General features: G+C 34.6%; 1 protein-coding gene across 13 annotated transcripts in view; it reads left to right on the top strand.

Moving 5' to 3' along the window:
* Positions 1–21738, top strand: part of KIF21A (kinesin family member 21A) — a 149314-nt gene that overhangs the window by 101581 nt on the left and 25995 nt on the right. For 9 of the 13 annotated variants that reach the window (XM_045465116.1, XM_045465115.1, XM_045465117.1 and 6 more), the window contains 15 exons: positions 2872–2962; positions 3373–3490; positions 3885–4073; positions 4503–4702; positions 5765–5872; positions 9421–9489; positions 9584–9798; positions 9953–10106; positions 10639–10833; positions 11503–11604; positions 12368–12533; positions 13009–13029; positions 17740–17800; positions 18154–18208; positions 20897–21111. In XM_045465116.1, the coding sequence (XP_045321072.1) occupies positions 2872–2962; positions 3373–3490; positions 3885–4073; positions 4503–4702; positions 5765–5872; positions 9421–9489; positions 9584–9798; positions 9953–10106; positions 10639–10833; positions 11503–11604; positions 12368–12533; positions 13009–13029; positions 17740–17800; positions 18154–18208; positions 20897–21111 (1959 nt within the window). The remainder of the gene's footprint in view (positions 1–2871; positions 2963–3372; positions 3491–3884; positions 4074–4502; positions 4703–5764; positions 5873–9420; positions 9490–9583; positions 9799–9952; positions 10107–10638; positions 10834–11502; positions 11605–12367; positions 12534–13008; positions 13030–17739; positions 17801–18153; positions 18209–20896; positions 21112–21738) is intronic. The other 4 variants (XM_045465108.1, XM_045465114.1, XM_045465113.1 and 1 more) reach the window with 1 other exon arrangement.

Below are 21738 nucleotides of genomic sequence, written 5' to 3'. Positions count from 1 at the left end.
GATCATGGCATTAAAAATGTGAGATTTCTTCTCTTTCAGAAGGTCAAAATAAAATACATGGTTAAGGTATATAGAAGGAGTCTTCCGCCTTAAGATATTCAAGTCCTTTAAGTGTCTTTAGTGAGTAAAGTTTGTTTCTAAGTTTTATATCATCCTTAAAGGATAGCAAAAACAGAGCAGTTTTGTGCTCGAGGATAGGGCTTTTCGAACATGAATATACATACAAATCACTTGGCTGGTTTGATAAAATGAAGATTCTGATTCAGTTAAAACTGAACTAGAGCCTGAGATTTTGCTTATCTAATAAGCTTCTTAGTGATGCTGATACTTCCCTGAACTTGAAGCATAAGATTCTAGAATACTGACCTGCAGTCAAGACACTGGTTTTAGTCCCCTTGAGTGGATTAATTTCCCCACAACACAGCTTTTTACGTTGTCAACAAAAATGTTGACATTTGTTGTCAAATGTCAAAGAGGCTAAACCACATGATCACTAGTGTTCCTTCCAACTCCAAGATTCTGATTCTGTGTAACATGCAAACTTAAATTTATCTTTCATTGCTGGTTAGATAGTTACTTTAGATATCAATTTGTCTCACTTTATTGAGGAAAACTTGAATATTTGTGGTGCAATAATTATAAAGCATCAACTTATATTTTAAAAGCTTAAGCCTTAAGTGGTATATAAAGGTAAATTAATAATGTAAAGTTATAACTCCTGATCTTTCTGTATCAGAATTGGTATGAATAGCTTATAATGTATGAGTTAACTTTAAATATAAGTGAAAAGTAACATTTGCTGGACACTAGTGACTTGGAGAAAATAGGAGGGTTAGAATAAAGTGGTTATCTAGCTATAAGCCTAAACCTGAGTAAAAGAGAATTTGGGTTGCAGTTTATGTAATGAAGTGGCCACCAATAACAAAAATCGTGTGCTGCAACAGTTACAGGTGAGTAAGGAAGGCTGCATAGGGGAGAGACTGGGGAATGCTGATAAGAAAGGTCTTTCCAAACACATTCTCCTGTCCTGGCCTTAACCTTAACTTCAAGTATAGTCTGAGTACATGGTACTGTCCTTTGAATGGGACGATGGATGAAAGGGAGTTTCCTTCTAGATTTTCAGTTGGAACTGCATGATAGAAAATCAACAGTCCTAGTATAATACAAGTGATGTAAGAGTCGTTCCATATCATCAGCATTTTTCTCTAGCAAAATGATTTAACAACATTCATGGAACCCTGTTATAGTTTACTTGATTTCTTTCCAGCTAAGATTGTTTTATTGAAATTTCTACTGGTAGTTCCTTCTCACTCTAGTGACATGCTGTCTTCTATGTATCTTTATGCATCTTTCAGTTTATACCATCAGACTCTAACATAATTAGTGCATGAGATACACAGAAGTGACAAACAGAAGTTCTCATGTAGAGTCATAGAGATTAATATATTTAACAAACACTTAATGCACATTTATTATGTGCATCCCTTGGGTATGGGGGACATAATGCTGAGTCAAACAGAGATGATCCCTGCCCTCACAAGGCCCACAGTTTAGTGGGGAAGATAGAAATTAAAGAAGTAATCACATAAAAAAACATAAATTAAGAACTCTGAAAAGTGCTTACAAAGGAAAGTATTTGTCTTACTCTGAATACAAAAGTATCTGTGAGAATTCAGACCTAGGGTTAAACATTACAGTTTAATAATAACATAGCTTAAATAAGATTAAACTTTTAGCCTAGAAGCTAAAAACAAGTCCAGGTATTAGGGCAGTTTTTTAGTTTAGCAGAATATCTGAAAGAAATGATAGTGGTTCCAAAGTTATTTTGATACAGCTTTTAAGCTGTTTCAAGGGGAATTTTATTGGGACAATATTGCCTTTTGAGCATTTTTTTACTCTTGATTTAAAAATGTTACAGTAGCACAAGAAGAAATCTTTCGCGTATAGATTTACTTCAAGTTTACTTTCTTAATATTATTTAGTTTGATTAAATGTGTGAGTCTAGCAAACAGAAATGTAACTTCTATGTATAATTGACCATGGTTGCTAGGCCATAAAAGAGTGAGTTAAGTGTGAAAAACTTTGCTCACTGTAGTGTGCACTGTCTTCTTAGGGCCACCAGGGCTGAGTTAGTTTAGCTATAAACATCACCTAATGTCAGTATGTAGTTAGAGCTGTTTAGTACCAGAAGACTGAAGAAGAGGCTTCCATTTGTATGGCCAATCTTGTGGCAGACCCTGGTATTTCCTAGTCAGTCAAAGGTTAGGCTGAACTTCAGACAGTTTTGATGTGCAAAGACCCATTTTGGTGAGAACATTTTAAGAAGAGTCCTGTTCTGTAGATATGGCATATGAAAAAAGAGCCTGTGCCATTACTAGCGGATGCAGCCAGTGTAGACAAACTTTGGTGCACAGATTTATTCTGGATCTTTAAATTTATTCTTAAATGTATCAGGTCACCAATAAAAATGCTGCTTCTGTATCTTTGTATTTAGATGGGAAAAGTCATATATTTAGATGAGAAAAGCAAAATATTTGTTTTGATTTCCTTTGAATTTAAATCATCTACATTCTAATTAATTGACTGTTACTGTGACTAGTTCTTAGCTGTCTCCTCAGATCTCATACTCTAGGGGATAATCTATTCCTCAGTGTTTCTAGAAAATGATCTTTTTCCCAATGATAAGTCACTATGGCTGGAATGGCAATTTCTACTTTCCTCTGAAGCATCAGACATAACTTTGCTCAAATGATAAACTCTTAGTTTATTTCCATAAGTAATTGATGGTTTTTAAAATCTGGGAGACAAAAGTGAACACCTTTCCTCTCTACTTAAATACTGTATCTTTTTGTTCCTTTTTTTTTTTTAAAGTGTGGCTGGTAAAGAGGATAATGCAGATACTGACCAAGAGAAGAAAGAAGAAAAGGGTATTACAGAAAGAGAGAACAATGAATTAGAAGTGGTAAGTATGAAAGAATGAACTTGTAAATTTCAGTCCTTGAATTTAGCTTATTTATGGTTGCCGATAGTTACTAATTTATATGTAGAAAAGGGAAATAGTTATCATGCATCCATTTTAAACTATTTGCTTAAGGATTTCTTTTCTTCAGAAATGTGAGCCATAAAATACTGGCAACTCTCAATTTTGTGCAATGTGAAAGCATTGTGTGTGTGTGGATAGAATACTGTGAGAGAGAAAACACTATTTTATTTAAGACAAATTATGTAATACCCTTACAAGTGTGGAATGATTTTTGAAGTACTGAAAGGTGAAATTTGTATACTTCTGTATTTTGTACTCTGGCAATCTAATGAGGTAATCAGTTTGTTTTGCTGATATTGGACTATTAATAGTCACAAATCACATTTTAGGAAGAAAGTCAAGAAGTGAGTGATCATGAGGAGGAAGAGGAAGAGGAGGAGGAAGAAGAAGATGATATTGAAGGGGGTGAAAGCTCTGACGAATCAGATTCCGAATCAGATGAAAAAGGTACTTGCTGTCTAGTACAAAGACAAAGATTCATTTGGGGAATATGTTTAAAATTTGGGGAGAGAACATTCTCCATTTCCTTCTTGATGAAGGCAGCTTTTACAACTGCCAACCTGTGTATCCCCTTCCAGCCTCATGTTTCTGCCCTTACTGGATTTAGTCACTATGTGATTTCCATTCTTATTTAGTACAAATAGTATCTGTTGTCACTGCTTAGTGTGAACGCTGTTAATTTACCACCTTTTCGTAGTTTTGGGGTTACCCAGGATATTCTCCTTCTAGCTGCGAAGTGAATGCCTGGATGTAGATGCTCGTTTTCATGCTCTTGCTCAAAAGCTGGAATTATGATATTGTTGCCTATTGCAGTATGTTTATTTTCTTCCTTTATAAATAGCCAATTATCAAGCAGACTTAGCAAACATTACCTGTGAAATTGCAATCAAGCAAAAACTGATTGATGAACTAGAAAACAGCCAGAAAAGACTGCAGACACTGAAAAAGCAGTATGAAGAGAAGTTAATGATGCTGCAGCATAAGATTCGGGACACTCAGTTGGAGAGAGACCAGGTGCTCCAGAATTTAGGTAAGAATTACATTTAATTCTAATTAAGGTTCCAATTAAATTGCCAAAATGGATGTTTATCATTGCTTCCCTTAGAAGAAAGACATTACATTAGCGGCCCCATTAAATATGAGTTTATGTCATGTTAAATATTGCCTATTTTTTTTTCATTTTGATACCTATCTAGGCTATTTAATTATTTTGTCCAAAGTTGTGGCTGATTGTTTTACTGTCTTAATGGTGGAAACATTTATTAAATTAAAAAAAACACAAAAAACTGTTAAACAAGTTGAGAGTAGATAATAAAACAGAGAGTAATTCAAAGATACCCTGGCTTCTTGAAGTTTGTGTTTGGGAGGTAGTTTTTCTCTAAGGTCATAAGTTATAAATCTGTGATGTGAAAAATCTGTGTCTCACAGAAACAAATGCAAATATCCTTTGGTCATTTAGGCTCAGTGGAGTCTTATTCAGAAGAAAAGGCAAAAAAAGTTAGGTCTGAATATGAAAAGAAACTTCAAGCCATGAATAAAGAACTGCAAAGACTTCAGACAGCTCAGAAAGAGCATGCAAGGTTGCTTAAAAACCAGTCTCAATATGAAAAGCAATTGAAGAAATTACAGCAGGATGTGATGGAAATGAAAAAAACAAAGGTACTGACTGTATTTTGCATTAAAATCTGATGTTGAGGATATTTGTTTCATTTGGGACAAAAAAATTATTGTGATTCTTTCCATATTCAATAAAAGGGTAACCGAGTTTTACAAATGATGTACTTCCTTTTGGCAATTAGAAGTTGCTTCCTGCACTCATCCATTATCAAAACCTTTCTTCAGAGTAGCTGAAAATCATGTGGTTGAAAATAGGGCTTCTTTTGACTCTGATGGATATCTCTCCTCCTGAAACACGTAAAATATTTCAAACATGAAAAAAATCATTAAAAATTACATAATGAACACTATATACACTATCTTAAACACTACAGTTATATGGAAAATCTCCTATGTATTCCTTTTTGATCATCTTCTTTCCTGAAGAGGTAACAACTGTCTTGAATTTAGTGTTTATCATTCCCATGCATAGAAGAATACACATTGTCTTCTCTTAACAAAACAGAGTATGTGAATTCTGATCTGTTATCTGTTTTTTCTGTGGGATGAATTTTTCTTATTAACATTTGGTGTGAAAATCAGCAAATGTGAAAATGATTTAGGAAGTTTTAGATTCTTATGTTGTGTCTTTGCTGAGGACAACAATAGCTAAAAATATTAGGTGCTTACAATATGCCAAGCATCATTATAAGCACTCTTCAGGTATTACTTGTTAAATTCTCAAAATAGTATAATGCCACAGAACTGTTATTTTTTATATATTTTTTTTTATATATGAGAAAATGAAAACCTAGGGAGGTAAAGTAATTTGTTCAAGGTCACACAGCTACTGGTAATAAGTACCAAAAATTCATTCAAATTATAGAACAATCGAACATTTATATAAAAAGCATAAAGCACTAAGCAATTTGATAGGAATATGTTAGAAAAGTTATTAGAAAAAGAAATGTACTAATCCCACAAAAATAAGAATTGACCATTTAAAATGTGCAACAAAACACTTGTTTCTGTTAAGTATTCAGAATTCTAACTGCTTGCTTCCATTAGTTTAATGAATGTTGTGATAGGGTAACTCCAATAGATGTGTTTACCTAATTTTTTTAGGTTCGACTAATGAAACAAATGAAAGAAGAACAAGAAAAAGCCAGATTGACAGAGTCTAGGAGAAACAGAGAGATTGCTCAATTGAAAAAAGATCAACGTAAAAGAGATGTGAGTGGATTTTAACTTTCAGTTATATACAAATCTTGTACATTGAACAAGCTTGTTTAGTAAATGGAAGAAAATTTTCTTATAACTTTAACTATTAAATGCAGGTTAAGGACAATAAGCATAAGGACAATAAGTATGCATTAATATAGTAATATGGCAGTTATTATATGGATTATAGTAATTCAATATAGAAGCTTATGAAAAACAATATAATGTTACTATAAATTTTGTTAGAGGCTTATTTCCTAGGTGATGAGATAGGAGAAAATGGCCAAGATATAATTGGTTATCTCTAGGAAAATCAGGTAACTACTTATAGTCTTGTATAAGATAGTGATTTTAGGATGGTTCCAAAGACAGTTTCACCTAGAGAGTCTTAGAGATGTTCCTGAATAATAACCCATTTTCACTAGAGGTGGCTTTAATAAGAGCGCAAAAGTTTTCATATTCTTTCACTCAAGAATCCTGCTTCTTCCATGAACTCAGACTAAGAAAATAATCTAAAATAAGAAATTCTTATGTATTAAAATCTTTAATCTAGAGTAATTTGTAATAGTGAAAAACATAAAAATAACCAAGATACTTGACAGTATGGAGAATAGTTAAATAAATTATAGCCCATCTCATTTAATAGGTTATTATTCATCTATTGAAGATTAGGATTTGGAAACTGCATAAAATGAAAAACGACTGTGATTTAACATTAAGCATAAAGTAGCATTTCATATATGCATGCTTGATTAAATGAGGGAAAAATTTTAAGGATATATACCAGCATGCTAACTTTAGCTGTGTCAAGATTTTAAGTTACAGCCTATTTGTTTTTTATTCTTTCTAAATTTTGGCAATATGGTTCTTTTTTTTTTAATGTTTATTTATTTAGAGAGAGAGCATGAGCACAGTGGGGTAAGGGCAGAGAACTAGAGGGAGAGAGAGAATCTCAAGCAGGCTCCACACTGTCAGCATAGAGCCCAACATAGGACTCAATCTCATGAACCATGAGATCATGACCTGAGCCAAAATCAAGAGTCAGAGGCACCCCAGCAATTTGGTGTTTTCATTTATGGTGTTTTTTTTTTTTTTTTTTTCTCAGAAGAAGAAGAGGCCACCGTGGTCTTTTCTCCATTGTTGGTTAGGTTTCAGCTTCTGTTCCTTTTTTCTTGCTCAACTTTTTCTAAGTCCTCCCTGGAGAAAATCTGAGCATACAGCATATTTTAGAAAATAGAAACCTACTTTGGGAAATAAAAAGAAAACTTAAGGAGATAGAAGAGAGTAATGACAGAGAAAAGTAGATATTTTCACAAGATGACTTCTGTATTAAGGCTATATTTCTTTTTTTTTTTCCTATTAAAAAATTGGCATATATTCGTGAGCCATAAAGTTTGCTCTTTTAAACTATACAATTCAAGGTTTTAATATATTCACAGAATTGTGCAACAATCATTACCATCTTATTGCAGAATATTTTTTATCAGTCCAAAAAGTAACTCCATATCCATTAGCAGTCACTCCCTATTCTTCCATCTTCCTGGCCCTGGCAGCCATTCTGGTATACTTTCTGTCTCCATGGATTTGCCCATTGTAAATGGAATATATGATATATATAGCTTTTTGTGTTTGGTTTCTTTCATTTAGCATGATGTTTTCAAGGTTCATCCATGTTATTACATGTATTGGTAGTTCATTCCTTTTAATGACTGTATAGATAGGGCACATTTTGTTTTTGCATTCCTTAATTGGTGGATATTTGGGTTATTTCCACTTTTTGGCTATTTATTTTTAAAGTTTTAATTCCAATTCTGGTTAGTTAACATACAGTGTAATATTAGTTTCAGGTATACAGTATAGTGATTCGACACCTTCATATGATACTCAGTGCTCATCAAGTGCATTCCTTAATCCTTGTCAGCCCCTTCAGTCCCTTCAGCCTATTTCAGCCCCTTTCCCCAACTCTCCTCTGGTAACCATCAGTTTATTCTCTATAGTTAAAGAGTCTGTTTCTTGGTTTGCCTCTCTCTCTCTCTCTCTCTCTCTCTTTTTTTCCCTTTGCTCATTTTTGTTTCTTAAATTCCACATATTAAAGAAGGAAATCTTGCCATTTGCAGTGACATGGGTGGAGTTAGTATTATGCTAAGTGAAATAAGTCAGAGAGAGACAAATACCATATTTATTTTATTTTTAATGAAAACTTTTGGATGACAGGAATAATTTCCTTATAATATACTGTACTTATTTCTTTACAACTAATTCATATGAGATAGGGTAATATTGCACAATTAACTACTAGTATGGAATTTTTGAATCTTATTCTACAACATAGGATCATATATGATATAATATTTTGTTATAAAGATATGAGGCTGGCTAGTCACATACAAAGCTAACATTCAGACTCCTTTGCCCTTCTACTTATTGCTTTGTGTGCATACTGACTCCCTTTCTAAATTGTTTCTTGTCATATTCATCTTCGAACCCTTTGTACCAAAAATATGAATGAGCTTGAGATTTGATTTTGAATAAGAAAAAACTTAATTTAGTAACAAGTTTCAAACCATTTGTTTATTTTAATTTTTGGAAGTTCATTTATTTAAAAACATTTATTAACTTTGCCTCTATGTCAATCATTGTTGTAGGCAATGAAGATACAGCAGTGATAAGATAGTGTCCGTTTCTCAAAGAATTCTCATCTGATGACATAGGACTATGCATAAACATGAGATGAATGATCTGTTTGAACTAGGGATACAAAACATGAAGGTTATTTGGTATATCACAGAATCTAAGTCCTAGAAGGGATGTTTGTGATTAAGTCCAATTCCTAAGCTTTGCCCAAGATCACAGAGTTGAATAAACGACAGAACCAAAACTAGGATCTGTGTTCTTTTTCAGTCCAAAATTTCTTCCTAAATTATAGCCTTATAAAATGACTTAAAGTTGTTTATAATTAATTGTCTTTATCATATAGAGTACCTAAAAGCAAATTGGTAACCAATACCGACATGTTTTATTTTTCATTTACTTTACCCAACATAATATTTCCGAAGTTCTTGTAAAGTGCTAATACAATTAATATATGTTTTCCCTATATTTAAAATGGAGTTAATAATTACTGATATATTTTAAGGTGCCTTTACTGGAAATATTCTAAGCTGTGTTTCTTCCTTCCTCAGCAAAATTAAATGTCTAGCAAAAAATGAAATGATACAATATTTGTAAGGCATTTAGAAAAGCACTTGTATATAGTAAGCACTATGAATGTTTCTTAAATAAAATTGTGGCACAGAGATAACTTCATTTTTCAGAAAGAGATGGCTGCATCAGTATGTATTTTTGTTTATTGGAATAAAATATTCTTATCTGTGGTAATGGATGCAAGGTTGTTTTTAGCTCAGATTTTGCTAAGAACTGATGGGGCATCTGTTAGTGCAGGAGTAGGAAGTATTGGGGCATATGTTAATGCAGTGGGATGGGGCATACGTTAATGCAGGAGTTGAAAGCATTGTATCTTTCAGTTTACTATTTTAACTTATTCAATATTATTTTTATAGCATCAACTTAGACTTCTGGAAGCCCAAAAAAGAAACCAAGAAGTGGTTCTTCGTCGCAAAACCGAAGAGGCAAGTTGATCACTTGGAGGAAACATCTGGCTTTGAGATACGTGATGTATTTCTGTAGACTAAAAGAGTGAATCTATCTCTGTTGCACTTTCAGGTTACAGCTCTTCGTAGGCAAGTGAGGCCCATGTCAGATAGAGTAGCTGGGAAAGTCATGCGGAAGCTGAGCTCATCCGATACCCCTGTTCAGGACACGGGTTCCAGTGCAGCTGCTGTAGAAGCAGATGTATCAAGGGCAGGAGCCCAGCAGAAAATGAGAATTCCTGTGGCAAGAGTCCAGGCCTTACCAACGCCCACAACAAATGGAACCAGGTCAGTACAATTCTTTTGTTCCTTCTGACATAATCTTTGTGGCATTATTACTGAATGTTGGACTTAAATGAAGAAACAGCTTATTTTTTGGCAGTATACAGTCAAATAAACATATAAGTAATAATTGTGTTTATCTGTTTTTATATGATTATAGAAAAAAATATCAGAGGAAAGGGTTGACTGGCCGAGTGTTTACTTCCAAGACAGCTCGCATGAAGTGGCAGCTTCTTGAGCGCAGGGTCACAGACATCATCATGCAGAAAATGACTATTTCCAATATGGAGACGGATATGAATAGACTCCTCAAGGTGTGGAAAACAGAACATAGATATGTTCTTTCTTAGCTGACTGGTAATTTTAGGTTTCCAAATTTGATCCCTTGGTACATTAATCCTTACCAATTTGTCTTTTTTTCTTTTTCTTTTTCTTTTTTTGTGGGTTTTGATCGCATTATGTGTGAACAGATGAACATCATTTCTTTTTTTTGTTTTGTCTTAATTGTGGTAAGAAAAGACAGCACGAGATTTACCCTCTTAACCCATTTTTAAGTGTACAGCACAGCATTGTTAACTATAGGAACAGTGTTGATTAGCAGATGTCTAGAACTTATTTGAGTAACTGAAACTTCATAGCACCCCTCAATTCCCCCCAACCTGGCCTCCGGCCCCTGGAAACCACCATTTTACTTACTGCATCTATGAGTTTGACTCTTTTAGATACCTTTATGAATTAAATCTTGCAGTACTCGTCCTTCTGTGACTCACTTATTTCATTTAGCATAATATTCTTAAGGTCCTGGATGAATATCATTTCTTAAAATCCAATCTGTTTTTTCAATAGCAACGGGAAGAACTCACAAAAAGACGAGAGAAACTTTCAAAAAGACGAGAAAAGATGGTCAAGGAGAGTGGAGAGGGAGATAAAAATGTGGTTAACATCAATGAGGAGATGGAGTCATTAACTGCTAACATAGATTACATCAATGACAGTATTTCTGATTGTCAAGCCAACATCATGCAGATGGAAGAAGCAAAGGTTTGTAATTGTAAAAAAATGGTTAATGGCTTAAGGAAGATGTTTTTGTATTTTTAATCATGAAAAGCGCTTTGAATTTTTATATCAAGGAATTTTCTATTTATGGGTTTACTATGATTCTTAGGTTTTGCATGAATATCACTCCCTCCTTGCTCTCCAGATTTCTTTGCTGATTTTGTGATATTATTTATTGCTTATAAAATCAAAAAGAGGGGCGCCTGGGTGGCTCAGTCGGTTAAGTGTCCGACTTCTGCTCAGGTCATGATCTCACAGCCGTGAGTTCGAGCCCCGTGTCAGGCTCTGTGCTGACAGCTCAGAGCCTGGAGCCCGTTTCAGATTCTTTGTCTCCCTCTCTCTCTGCCCCTCCCCTGTTCATGCTCTGTCTCTCTCTGTCTCAAAAATAAATAAACATTAAAGAAAAATTTTTAATCAAAAAGATGTAAAAATGTATATCGCTTATTAATCCACCTTGAATTCTTAACTGCTCAAATGTGTCTTTTCTTTTCAACTAACCCATATGTTTCTTGGAGTAGGGATCATATTTTACATTTTTCTGAGGAGTCTTATTAACTTACCCAACACTATCAAATAAATAAATGAGACAACGTGCTTTTGCCTCTGAATATATTCAGCTCAAAATAATGTTCGTCATATGCTGATTTGATGTAGGAAGAAGGAGAAACATTGGATATCACTGCGGTCATTAATGCTTGCACACTTACAGAAGCCCGATACCTGCTGGACCACTTCTTGTCAATGGGTATCAATAAGGTATGATCTAACTACACCTAAATAATGATTAATTCATTTTGTTTATCTTTCATCAGTGACCCTTTCCTTTATAATAGGTAAGAAGGGTTTTTTTTTTTTACCTTTCTTTAGAGTTAAGAAAAGTCAGGACTATTTAGATCAATTCCATTAGCTTGTCATCCATTGTGCTTGTGTATTAGAAGAGGTAAACAACTTAAACAAGAAATAATTCATCTTTTGCTTAAACAAAGGAAAAATGAAAAGAAAAATCTCTTGGGGTGCAAACAAAGTTCGTATCATAACTTTGGTTTAGTATTGATTTTTCACAGCTCAAAAAGAAATCTGAAAGTAAAAAATACAGTGGCGCTTCCCTCCTCTTTGAATGTAAATGCATTAACCTGTCACCTGTAAGAATCCTAAATATTGAGGATGATAATGATTTCTGACTCCCCTCCCCCCCTTTTGTTTGCCACTTTGGGATGGTGCTAGACCCTTTATTTTATGTTCTCCCACTTAATCTTCACAATGTGCTAGGAAGTAGATATTATTAATATCATTCTGCATATGAGGCAACTGAAGTAGGAAGATAAGGTAATTTGCTCAAGGTCACCAGGCTAGTAAGCGGAGGAGCTACAGTGAATCATCGTCTATCGGATATCAAAGTCCATATATCATATGCATTTGTTATTTGATACACATCTTTGTATGGAAGATTCTGTTATGTATGACCTGAGATAATTGTTGTTGTTGTTATTATTATTATTATGTTTTGGTGTTGTTACAGGGTCTTCAGGCTGCCCAGAAAGAGGCTCAAATTAAAGTACTTGAAGGTCGGCTTAAACAAACCGAAATAACCAGTGCTACACAAAACCAGCTCTTATTCCATATGTTGAAAGAGAAAGCAGAATTAAATCCTGAGCTAGATGCTTTACTAGGCCATGCTTTACAAGGTAATGTGGACTAAATTTCTGTTAAACAAATTGCATGGTAGCTTTGCTCTTTGAGAATGCTATACTATACCTCTTTCCCCTATTGCTTGATTGAATAGATGCTATATTTACTCATGCTTTTAATAATTATTCCTTCTTTAATTTGCATGTATAAATTTGGGGGGATTTAATTATTGTCATTCCAATAAATGATTACCAACTTTAAAAGGTTTATTTAACCTTATTGAGCACTTAGTTTTTATGAATAAAGAGGATCAACCAAGTTTCTGAATTGGTTATTTAAAATATTAACCACATTTCATTACTTTACTCTGCATATCTAATTGCCTTAAAAAATAATAAGTGTTTTCTATGGCATCTATTCTACATATCTTATAAATGGTGCATAATCTTGTTTTATGTGGGAGTTCTTAACATTGGATATGTTTTGATTGGAGTATTGCTTTTTGTTTCCTTTTTGCTGTTATTTACACAGATCTAGATAGCGTACCTTTAGGTAAGTATGTTTAGCTTTCTGTGTACCCTACAGCTGCATGAATTACTAATTGTTCATGTACACTAATTGTGGTACATCTTATGTTTAAAATTTTTATTGGCAGCCAACTGGTTTTTGCATGATCTTTTTGAAATGTATCCATGACCACAAACATACTAAGTCTTTTGTCTTTCCTATACATTCATTCCTGTTTTAAAACCTATTAGATTTTTAAAGAAGTATACTTTAGTTAATTTTCTCTTTTAGTTTTTGACCTCCAGCTGTGACTCCAGTTTCGTAAGCCTTTCTTTCTGTTTCTTGTAGGAAAAAATGGAGTATACATTTCTTTTTAATTTTTAAATGTATCTGTTAACTTGCATCTGTTGTTTTAACCTCATAACTTTCCTTAGCATATATCTTTGGTATATACTTGTCTTTGGTATATATTTGCTAGATTCTCAGCTATTCTTAATTTTTGTAAAATTAAATACATATATTTTAACATTGTAAACTGAAATTATTCAAAGCATTCTATATGAACCTATTGAAACAATATTTATGATTATAATATTTTCAGATTAGAAGTGGCTTTAGAGATGACCAAATATAGAGATTTTCAAACCTTCCCCTTGCCACTACAACCTTGTCATGAACTACACCCACCCATGAACAATGTCTCTGCTCCTCTCAATGATGATACACATGAAGGACCAGGATTATCAGGCCAATTTTATTACTTGTGATTTTTCTGAATGATTATTTTGGAGCAGTTTTTATTTAATTAAAATTTTTTTTCAGAATCTGATCTGATCTTTTTTTTTTGTAAGCACACAGCTGCCAAAAGTGTTCTAAACGCTTATCCTTAAAGGAGAGGAATGTAATTGAAAGATTAAATGTACTTACCTTTATGTGTCAGTAGAATAAACATAATCTATACATCTGAATTTGTTTTAAATAAGATGTTACATAAATAAAATACATGAGTTATTTGATTTTTTTAGATGTTTATACCGCATGTTAATCTCAAAGTAGTATTTTCTTGAGATCAACTGCATAATATAGGTATGGAAAGGCTGGTACTTTTAAGCTGCTTAAGCTATACCAAGTACAGGTAGAACAAATAGGATTGGTTATATCCTAACCAAGACTGTCAAAGTTCCTGGATTATAACTAGGATTTTTGCCATTCCATGTCTTATCAGGCATGTTTCTTCTGTTTCTGTTCTTCTTCCTCCCTTTCCTCCTCCTCCTCTTTGTTCTTCTTCGTGGTCCAATCTATAGTAAAAAGTAAATTCTCTTTGTTTGCGTAAACTTTATTTATTTAGTTATTTTGAGAGAGAAAGAGAGAGGGAGAGACAGGGAGGGAGAGAGAGTAGGGAGGGGCATTGTGAGTGACAGACTCTCAAGCAGGCTTCGCACCAGCAGCACAGAGCCCAATGTGGGGCTCAAACCCACACCATGAGATCATGACCTGAGCTGAAGTTGGACACTTAACTGACTGGGCCACCCAAGTGCCCCTAGTAATAAGCAAATTGTTATTTACATCCATTGTCTCTTTTAACTTGGAAGAAAAATGTAAGTGTCCTCCTTGATATCCTTTAGTGCAGAAGATATTGAACTGCTAATTTGATGAGCAGTGTTATTTTTTTTACAACTTTCAAACAACTTCCATTTGTCTATGGCTGGAGAAGGGTCTGAATCAGAGAGTGGAAACCCATTCAGCTGATGTAACCTGTGTCTCATGGCTGAAATCTGTGCTAGGGATGGGGGCCATAGTCTAGCACCAGAGGTGCTTAGAGGAAAAACACAGAAAGAGAAAAAAATGGAAGTTAAATCCACAGAAGCTCGAGGGTCCTATAAACTTTGCTTTAAAAACATTTGCTTAGCTCCAGTTTTACCTCAAACATCAGGCTGAGTGTTTGGATTCAAAGATGAATATGACAGAAAATCTTCCCCTCATCGACTTGATGCCTTACTGAGGGTGACAGACAGAGTATGATAAATTCAGTGAGGGCGATGATTGAGATATATATAGGGAGTTATAGAAAGAGATAGTAGGGTCACCCAACAAGAATGGAGGAGTTGATAAAGGCTTTTCTGGAGGAGGTGACATTTGAACTGAAACATAAAGGAAGAAAAAGAGTTAGCAAGGCAAAAGACAAGGTGGAAAGGGCGGGGGGTGGGTGGTGGGCAGAGAAGAGTCCCTCTGGGCAATGACTAAACTGAAACATGGGGACTTAGCCACAGTATTGTGTGCCTGAGGCCTTCAAGCAGGTTGGTGCCCTGAGCAAGTACACAGCATAGAATGATAGAACATAAGACCAGAGGGTGAACCATGCCAGCATCCCTTTCTGATAAACTTGTACTTTTGTAGCCTTTGAAGAACATCTTTATTATCCTTTTCTTTTTTCCCAACCTATGTTAGGATCCCTAAGATCTCCCCTATCTTTGAGACTTGCTATGAAGACTCATGGGGCTTAGCATGTGGTTGTTTTTATGGCAAAGATCCATGAGAGCAGTGTAGGAAGGATACACAGCTGGATCATAAGGCAAAAAACCACAGATGTTGTCTGGAGGAATCCATGTCTAGTTTTTCTTATGATCTTTCCCTTCTATGGGACATAATATAGAATTTTCATTTCCCTCTGGAGTGAAAATGCAGCAGCATGTGCACAATGTTTATGTCCAGGGAAGTCCCTTGTTACTTAGCACCTGAAGCTTTTCCTGGGGACTGGTCACATAGGTTCCATCTGTCTGGGATTCAGGACTCCCAGAAGGAAAGCAGGAGTTTAGCATAAGCCATATTGTTTGTGCAAACAACATAGGTACAGTAAGTACCTTCGGTAGCTAACTAGTGACTGGGGATGCTCTGAGAATCAAGTTTCCAGATGCCAGACAAAGTCCAACTTTGTAAGCAGGCCATTCTAAGGATAGTAGTGTTTGGGCTGCTATGTTAACTCTTTTCTATACACTATTTTTTTTTTTATAACTTCTAATAACTGAAAAAAAAAAAGACTTGAAATTACCTGGTTTACTTCCAGTGATGTGACACTGCTCAACTTTACACTGATACTGATGAACTTCAAGGCATTCGGAAGTTGCAAGTCTCTGCCTTTAGCTTTAACTTTCTGGCATTGAGAAAAGAAGCTAGTAGTGGGCTGGATGTGTATTCTCAGAGTTACGAGTACAACAGTGAGGTGATAGTTTGTTCTATTGCCCAGATGACCATAGTGCTCAGACTAAGCTCAGTCCAGCAGAGGAGTCTCATCTGGTGACTTTCCTGGTGGGGGCCTCTATCCTCTGGCCAGGTTGGTCATGTCAAACCATAATTATCTCTAAATAAGTCATACATGCATAAGCAGGAGCTAAGTTTTTACTAAGCACTCATATGATGTTTAACATACTAACTGGTCTCACACTAACTGGTTTCTACAAGAAAAACACTGGCAAATCTTAGCCAGCCTTTATGCATGGGAAAATAAAGATTAGGTTTGTCATTTCTTTATAACCTCATGTTCTATATTATCAACTAATGCAGTCACCTTAACACGCAATTATCACGTCTGTGAAGCAAGTCCTTGAGCCTCCCTCTAGTGGTAGGCTTTGAGGTACACATTGCCTTCAAGACCACCATGATCTTCACTTCAGAAAGTAAATTCCCTTTTACGGGTCCTAGATGGGCTCCATTTTAGATAATACTATCACGTATCAAGTATTACTGAATTTCTATCCAAGTATCTGCTAAACAGTGAGGAAGAAAGGGAACATCAGAGAAAGGAATTAGTTGTCCACAGTCCACATGCACAAAATTACAAGTTAAAAGGGGATAAATCATATATATTTTTGATTAATATATGTTATTTATAATATGTTTGCTTTTGTAGAATGATTTTATAATAAAATGTGTATATTTTAAAAACCTGCACCTATGTTAGGGGCTCACTGACATTTTAAATAGTTTACTTTCAGTGGCTGTTTGATTTATTGACTTCCTACCAGTTTTACTTGTTTGCTTTTTCTCCTCTTTTTTACTAGTCTGTTACAGTTGTTCTGAAATAGTGGTGATTTACTTGTATTTATTTACAAAACTGTTGCATGTGAACCTATTGTTTTTGTCTTTTATGTACATATGAATGAGCTGCATGCTGATGTGTGACTTCTGAATACCTTCACACATGCACACACACACACACACACACACACACACACACACACACACACCACTCTCTTACTCTCTGCTTGAAAACAAAAATAAAAATAAAGGAGAATATTTAAGTAAATTGACATATTAAAATATAGCAAGTATGTCTACCCCTATATAGTTTTTGAAGTTGGCTTAGTACATTAAAGGGATCTCATGCAACATTTACTCTCTCTTGTATTTTACTCTGTGGGTTTTCATATGTTTGGATAGCATGGGATAAATACATACTCTGAAAAATATATACATACTCTGATAAACACATGATCTCATTTCCATCCTGTGAATGTTGTTCTTCTATGTTTTATGATTCAAACTTGTGGTTTTTCTATTTTGGACCCTTTTTCTCATTTTAGGACACATAATCAAAGGGGTTTCTTAGAAGTATTTTTCTACATTTCTATTTGGACTCAGTTACGAAAACCAAAGTGCCCATATTGAGATGTTGATATTTATTATAGCATGGGGATTGCAGTCACTCAAATTGTGGCATGTGGATAATACTTAGATTTTGGACATTTTTTTTTTTAGAAAATGTAGAGGATAGTACTGATGAGGATGCACCTTTGAACAGCCCAGGATCAGAAGGAAGGTAGGAGAGCCTTTAGAAACTTTATAGATTTTATTTGTTTCTGTAATTTTTTAAATACTTTTATCTTGTTGCTTCAATCAATTACCATAAAACAAATAATTTTCAATTTTATGGCTAAGTGAATAGCACTAGAAATAGTATTATGGAAACCAAACTAAGTCATACTTAACCACCACAAAAATACCGGGATATTTAAGGAAAGAAAATGAATAATTTTGTAATTCATTTTGATTTTAAATATTGTCTTTTTGCCCTGTAGACCTATAAGATGTTTTCTATAGTTAAAAACATAGAAGACAGCATTTTCTATAAGTCCCCTTTTAACCCGTGGTTAATTATTTATCTGCATCTAGCACACTATCTTCAGACCTTATGAAACTTTGTGGTGAAGTGAAACCTAAAAGCAAGGTAAGGAGAATTGAAAATAACAGGTAAGCATCCTTCTCCACGGTTTTCTGTTATCACTAATAAACACATAGGCCTCAGACCCTTAAGAAGGTTAGCAAGTTGGCATGCTTTTACCATCGCTTCCATGTATAACAACTTTAGTTCTGTAATTACCATATTCTCCTTTGAAACAAACATTATGTCAAAATATTTCTCCTTTGTGGAACTTGTGCTTTACCGTATTATTGCACTTCTTCCACTGGAGAAGCTATGATTATGGAGACCAATTCTTATTTTCTTCTAGGTTTTTCCTAAAAGTTTCATTACTCATTAAGGAAGTTATGTGGTAATTTATTAAGGTCACCTAAGTTTCCTAATAATTATAAAGGAGAATTGTAGACCCTGTGGTGGCATACAGCATAAATTTGCAAAATTTGTTAATTGGCAGGAGGTTTTTGAAATTTTAACATTTAGTATCTTCTTAAGTGTATCGCATATATTTTGTTAAAGTAGTATACTGAGGTGGTTTGAATAATTAGCCAACTCTTAATCATTAATTAGTTGTATTAAAAACTAATGAGACTATAATGCATATTTGTATAATTAAAAAAATATCAATGCCACATGCTGTTAAATGTGTAAGATATTTGGTATGTTTCATATTCAGTGTTGGTAGCATTTGATACTAGATTAATTAACTAACTGTCTTAAGATGTTTAAAAACAAAGAATTCTTGGAGTCCTTAGTAAATATTTGTTAAATGGATGGAAAGAATCAGGACCTGAAAGAATTAACACTGTGCAAATGGGTAAGACAGAGTTAAGGCCCATAGTGAATAGTCAGGTAATGCAAATGAATAATTTGGCTGGATGTAATGAGTAGGGGTCATTGTGATTACCTGACGAGGACATGCCTCACCTAAGCAAATAACCACCACTCAACTCTTGCTCATTTTTGCCATGAGGATTATAGGCCTAAGACAACTAGATCATCTATTTTTTTCCTAAAGAAGGCTTAAATACAGATTTTTATGTAGAATTTCCTGATCTTTAACACACTGGTCAAGCCAATCAAAAAAACATCTCCAGGCTGTATTTATGATCCTTGAGCTTGGTAACATATGGTTTTATTTTATTATTCTAAGTGACTAAGCAGAAGTTACTCCCACACTCAGAGAAAACATTCCGGTATGGTTTGGATCCAGTCTTAGGTAGAGGTGAAAATCTCTTAAGGTCCTGAATGTCTTTCAGGCTCTGTGAAAGCCTAGATATTCATGCCCTTCTGGGACACCAGAGAGAGGTGTGAAGTGGTGCTCTAAACATTATCTACTGAAGGAACCGCTACAGTTTGGAATTCCTAAGAAAAGGATTCCTCCCTACCTTGGGCTGTTGGCAGTGAAGAGAACTGAGAGTGTAAAAAACTGGCTGGAGAGTTTTCTTTTTCCAAAAATTTTCTGAGGTGCTACTTACTACTCCTTTTGAACTTCATTCAAAGATGCCTGAAAGGATCTCATATCATTTGTTTCTTTCTTTTTTAAATTTATTTATTTATTTTGACAGAGAGAGAGAGAGAGAAAGTATGAGCGTGCTTGCACGAGCAGGGGAGGGGCAGAGAGAGAGGGAGAGAGAGGATCCCAAGCAGGCTCCGTGCTGCCAGCCTGAAACTAGATGCAAGGCTCAAACTCATGAACCGTGAGATCATGACTTGAGCCAAAATCAAGAGTCAGTTGCTTAACTGACTGTTCCACCCAAGCGCCTCTCATTTATTTTCATCATTGAAAAAGTAAAGTTAACTGTATACATTAAATAGGTATGTACTAGCACTATGCTATGTACAGGGGAAATAAAGATGAATAAAACAGGGTGTTTGCTCTTTAGAGGCTTATAATCTGGTAAACACCTTGATTATCCATTAATACCTTAGTGATAATAACAACTGAACAACAACAGGGTAGTCAGTTCATTTTCAAGAGTAAGGAAAGGAATTTGTATAGTGAATTTAGATTCTAGGAAAATAACCTTCACTTGCCTAACCGTGCTACTAAAGCTTGTGTAGGCTTGTGTTGAATTATCCAGCAGGCAGGTTAAAAACACAGCTAATGCATCAGGAGAGTGGGGTCACAAAAACTGAGAAGCAGATTTAAAAAATTGATATTAAAATAAAATTTAAAACTGAAAGTGATATTAAAGGAGCATCTGAGCATGGGGTAAATCAGAATTTAGTTGAGCTTCCCTGCAGTTAACTTTTGGTTTAATTTCTTCTTTCTTTTTTAAAAAAATTTTATGTTGAGGGAGGTGGCCATGAGTGGCAGGGTAACATAGTCATATTGGTGGCAAGTTGTTTGTTTTTGAATCTGGCTTTGCCACTTACTAGTTGCGTGACTTTGGGTAAATTACTTAGCGTCTCTGTGCGTTAGTCTCCTCATTGGTGAATTGGGATAATGATAGTACATGCTAATGTAATTAAGTGTTCGAACATTGCCTGGCATACAATAAGTATTATATAAATATTGGCTATTATTATGGCCTTTAAAGGTCTTATATGGCTATAGCTCTGGCTTGTCACTATCTTACATGCTATGTTTGACACTTGCTAGGAAATGACACGCTAAATATTTTTACCTATTTCAAACTAATATTAAATCTCTATTCCCTAATCATCTCTGCAAAAGTTTGCTTCTGATTGCTTTTCCTTCCATTCTCTGACTAGGCCCGAAGGAGAACCACCACTCAAATGGAATTGCTGTATGCAGATAGCAGTGAACTAGCCTCAGACACTAGTACAGGAGATGTCTCCTTGCCTGGCGCTCTTACACCTGTTGCAGAAGGGCAAGAGATTGGAATGAATACAGAGACAAGTGGTACTTCTGCTAGGGAAAAAGAGCTCCCTCCCCCATCTGGCTTTCCTTCTAAGATAGGCAGCATGTAAGTCTGGCCCAGCTACACTAACTTCCTTTTCTTTGGCTTTTCTTTTTCTTTCTTTTTAAAAATTTTTTATATGCATGTTGCTAATTTCTTATTTCTATTTTTTTAAAATTCCGTAAACAAGATCTCCGGTTTTCAAAGGAATTTCTGTTAGGTGTTATCTCCCCTAATTTTTTTGACATTTGAAATCATTTAAGATGAGATGTTCTTTGTTCAATTCTATTGCTTGTTTCTAAGTTTTAGGGTCATTCTTCAGGATTATAATTTTCATAAAGGCTGAGTTATGAATTATAGACACATTTTTTTAGGAACACTTAAATCAGATAGTTCTATCTATAAAACCATCATACAAAACAGAAGCTTTAAAACATCTTTTATTTGCTTTAAATGAACATGATTTTTCATTCTAAGAGTCTGGTCAGGATAGCAAACCTTTGCTAACCCTATAAGGAAAAAGAAATATCAATCACAAACAATCATTTTAAGGCTTCCTAATTTTTTGCCTTGAAGTACTTGCCATTGCATGTCTGGGATGAGTGTATGCACAAAATATTTTTTTTTTTTTGTATTGTTAAAGCTTTAAAGGAGGTAATATTCTCTTTCCCATTTATGTAATATGAACATTCT

The sequence above is a fragment of the Leopardus geoffroyi genome, chromosome B4 (genome assembly GCF_018350155.1).
Source record: "Leopardus geoffroyi isolate Oge1 chromosome B4, O.geoffroyi_Oge1_pat1.0, whole genome shotgun sequence".
In the NCBI taxonomy this organism is placed as follows: domain Eukaryota; kingdom Metazoa; phylum Chordata; class Mammalia; order Carnivora; family Felidae; genus Leopardus; species Leopardus geoffroyi.
The sequence above is the reverse complement of the archived record's forward strand: the minus strand, read 5'-3'. Positions and strand labels throughout refer to the sequence as shown.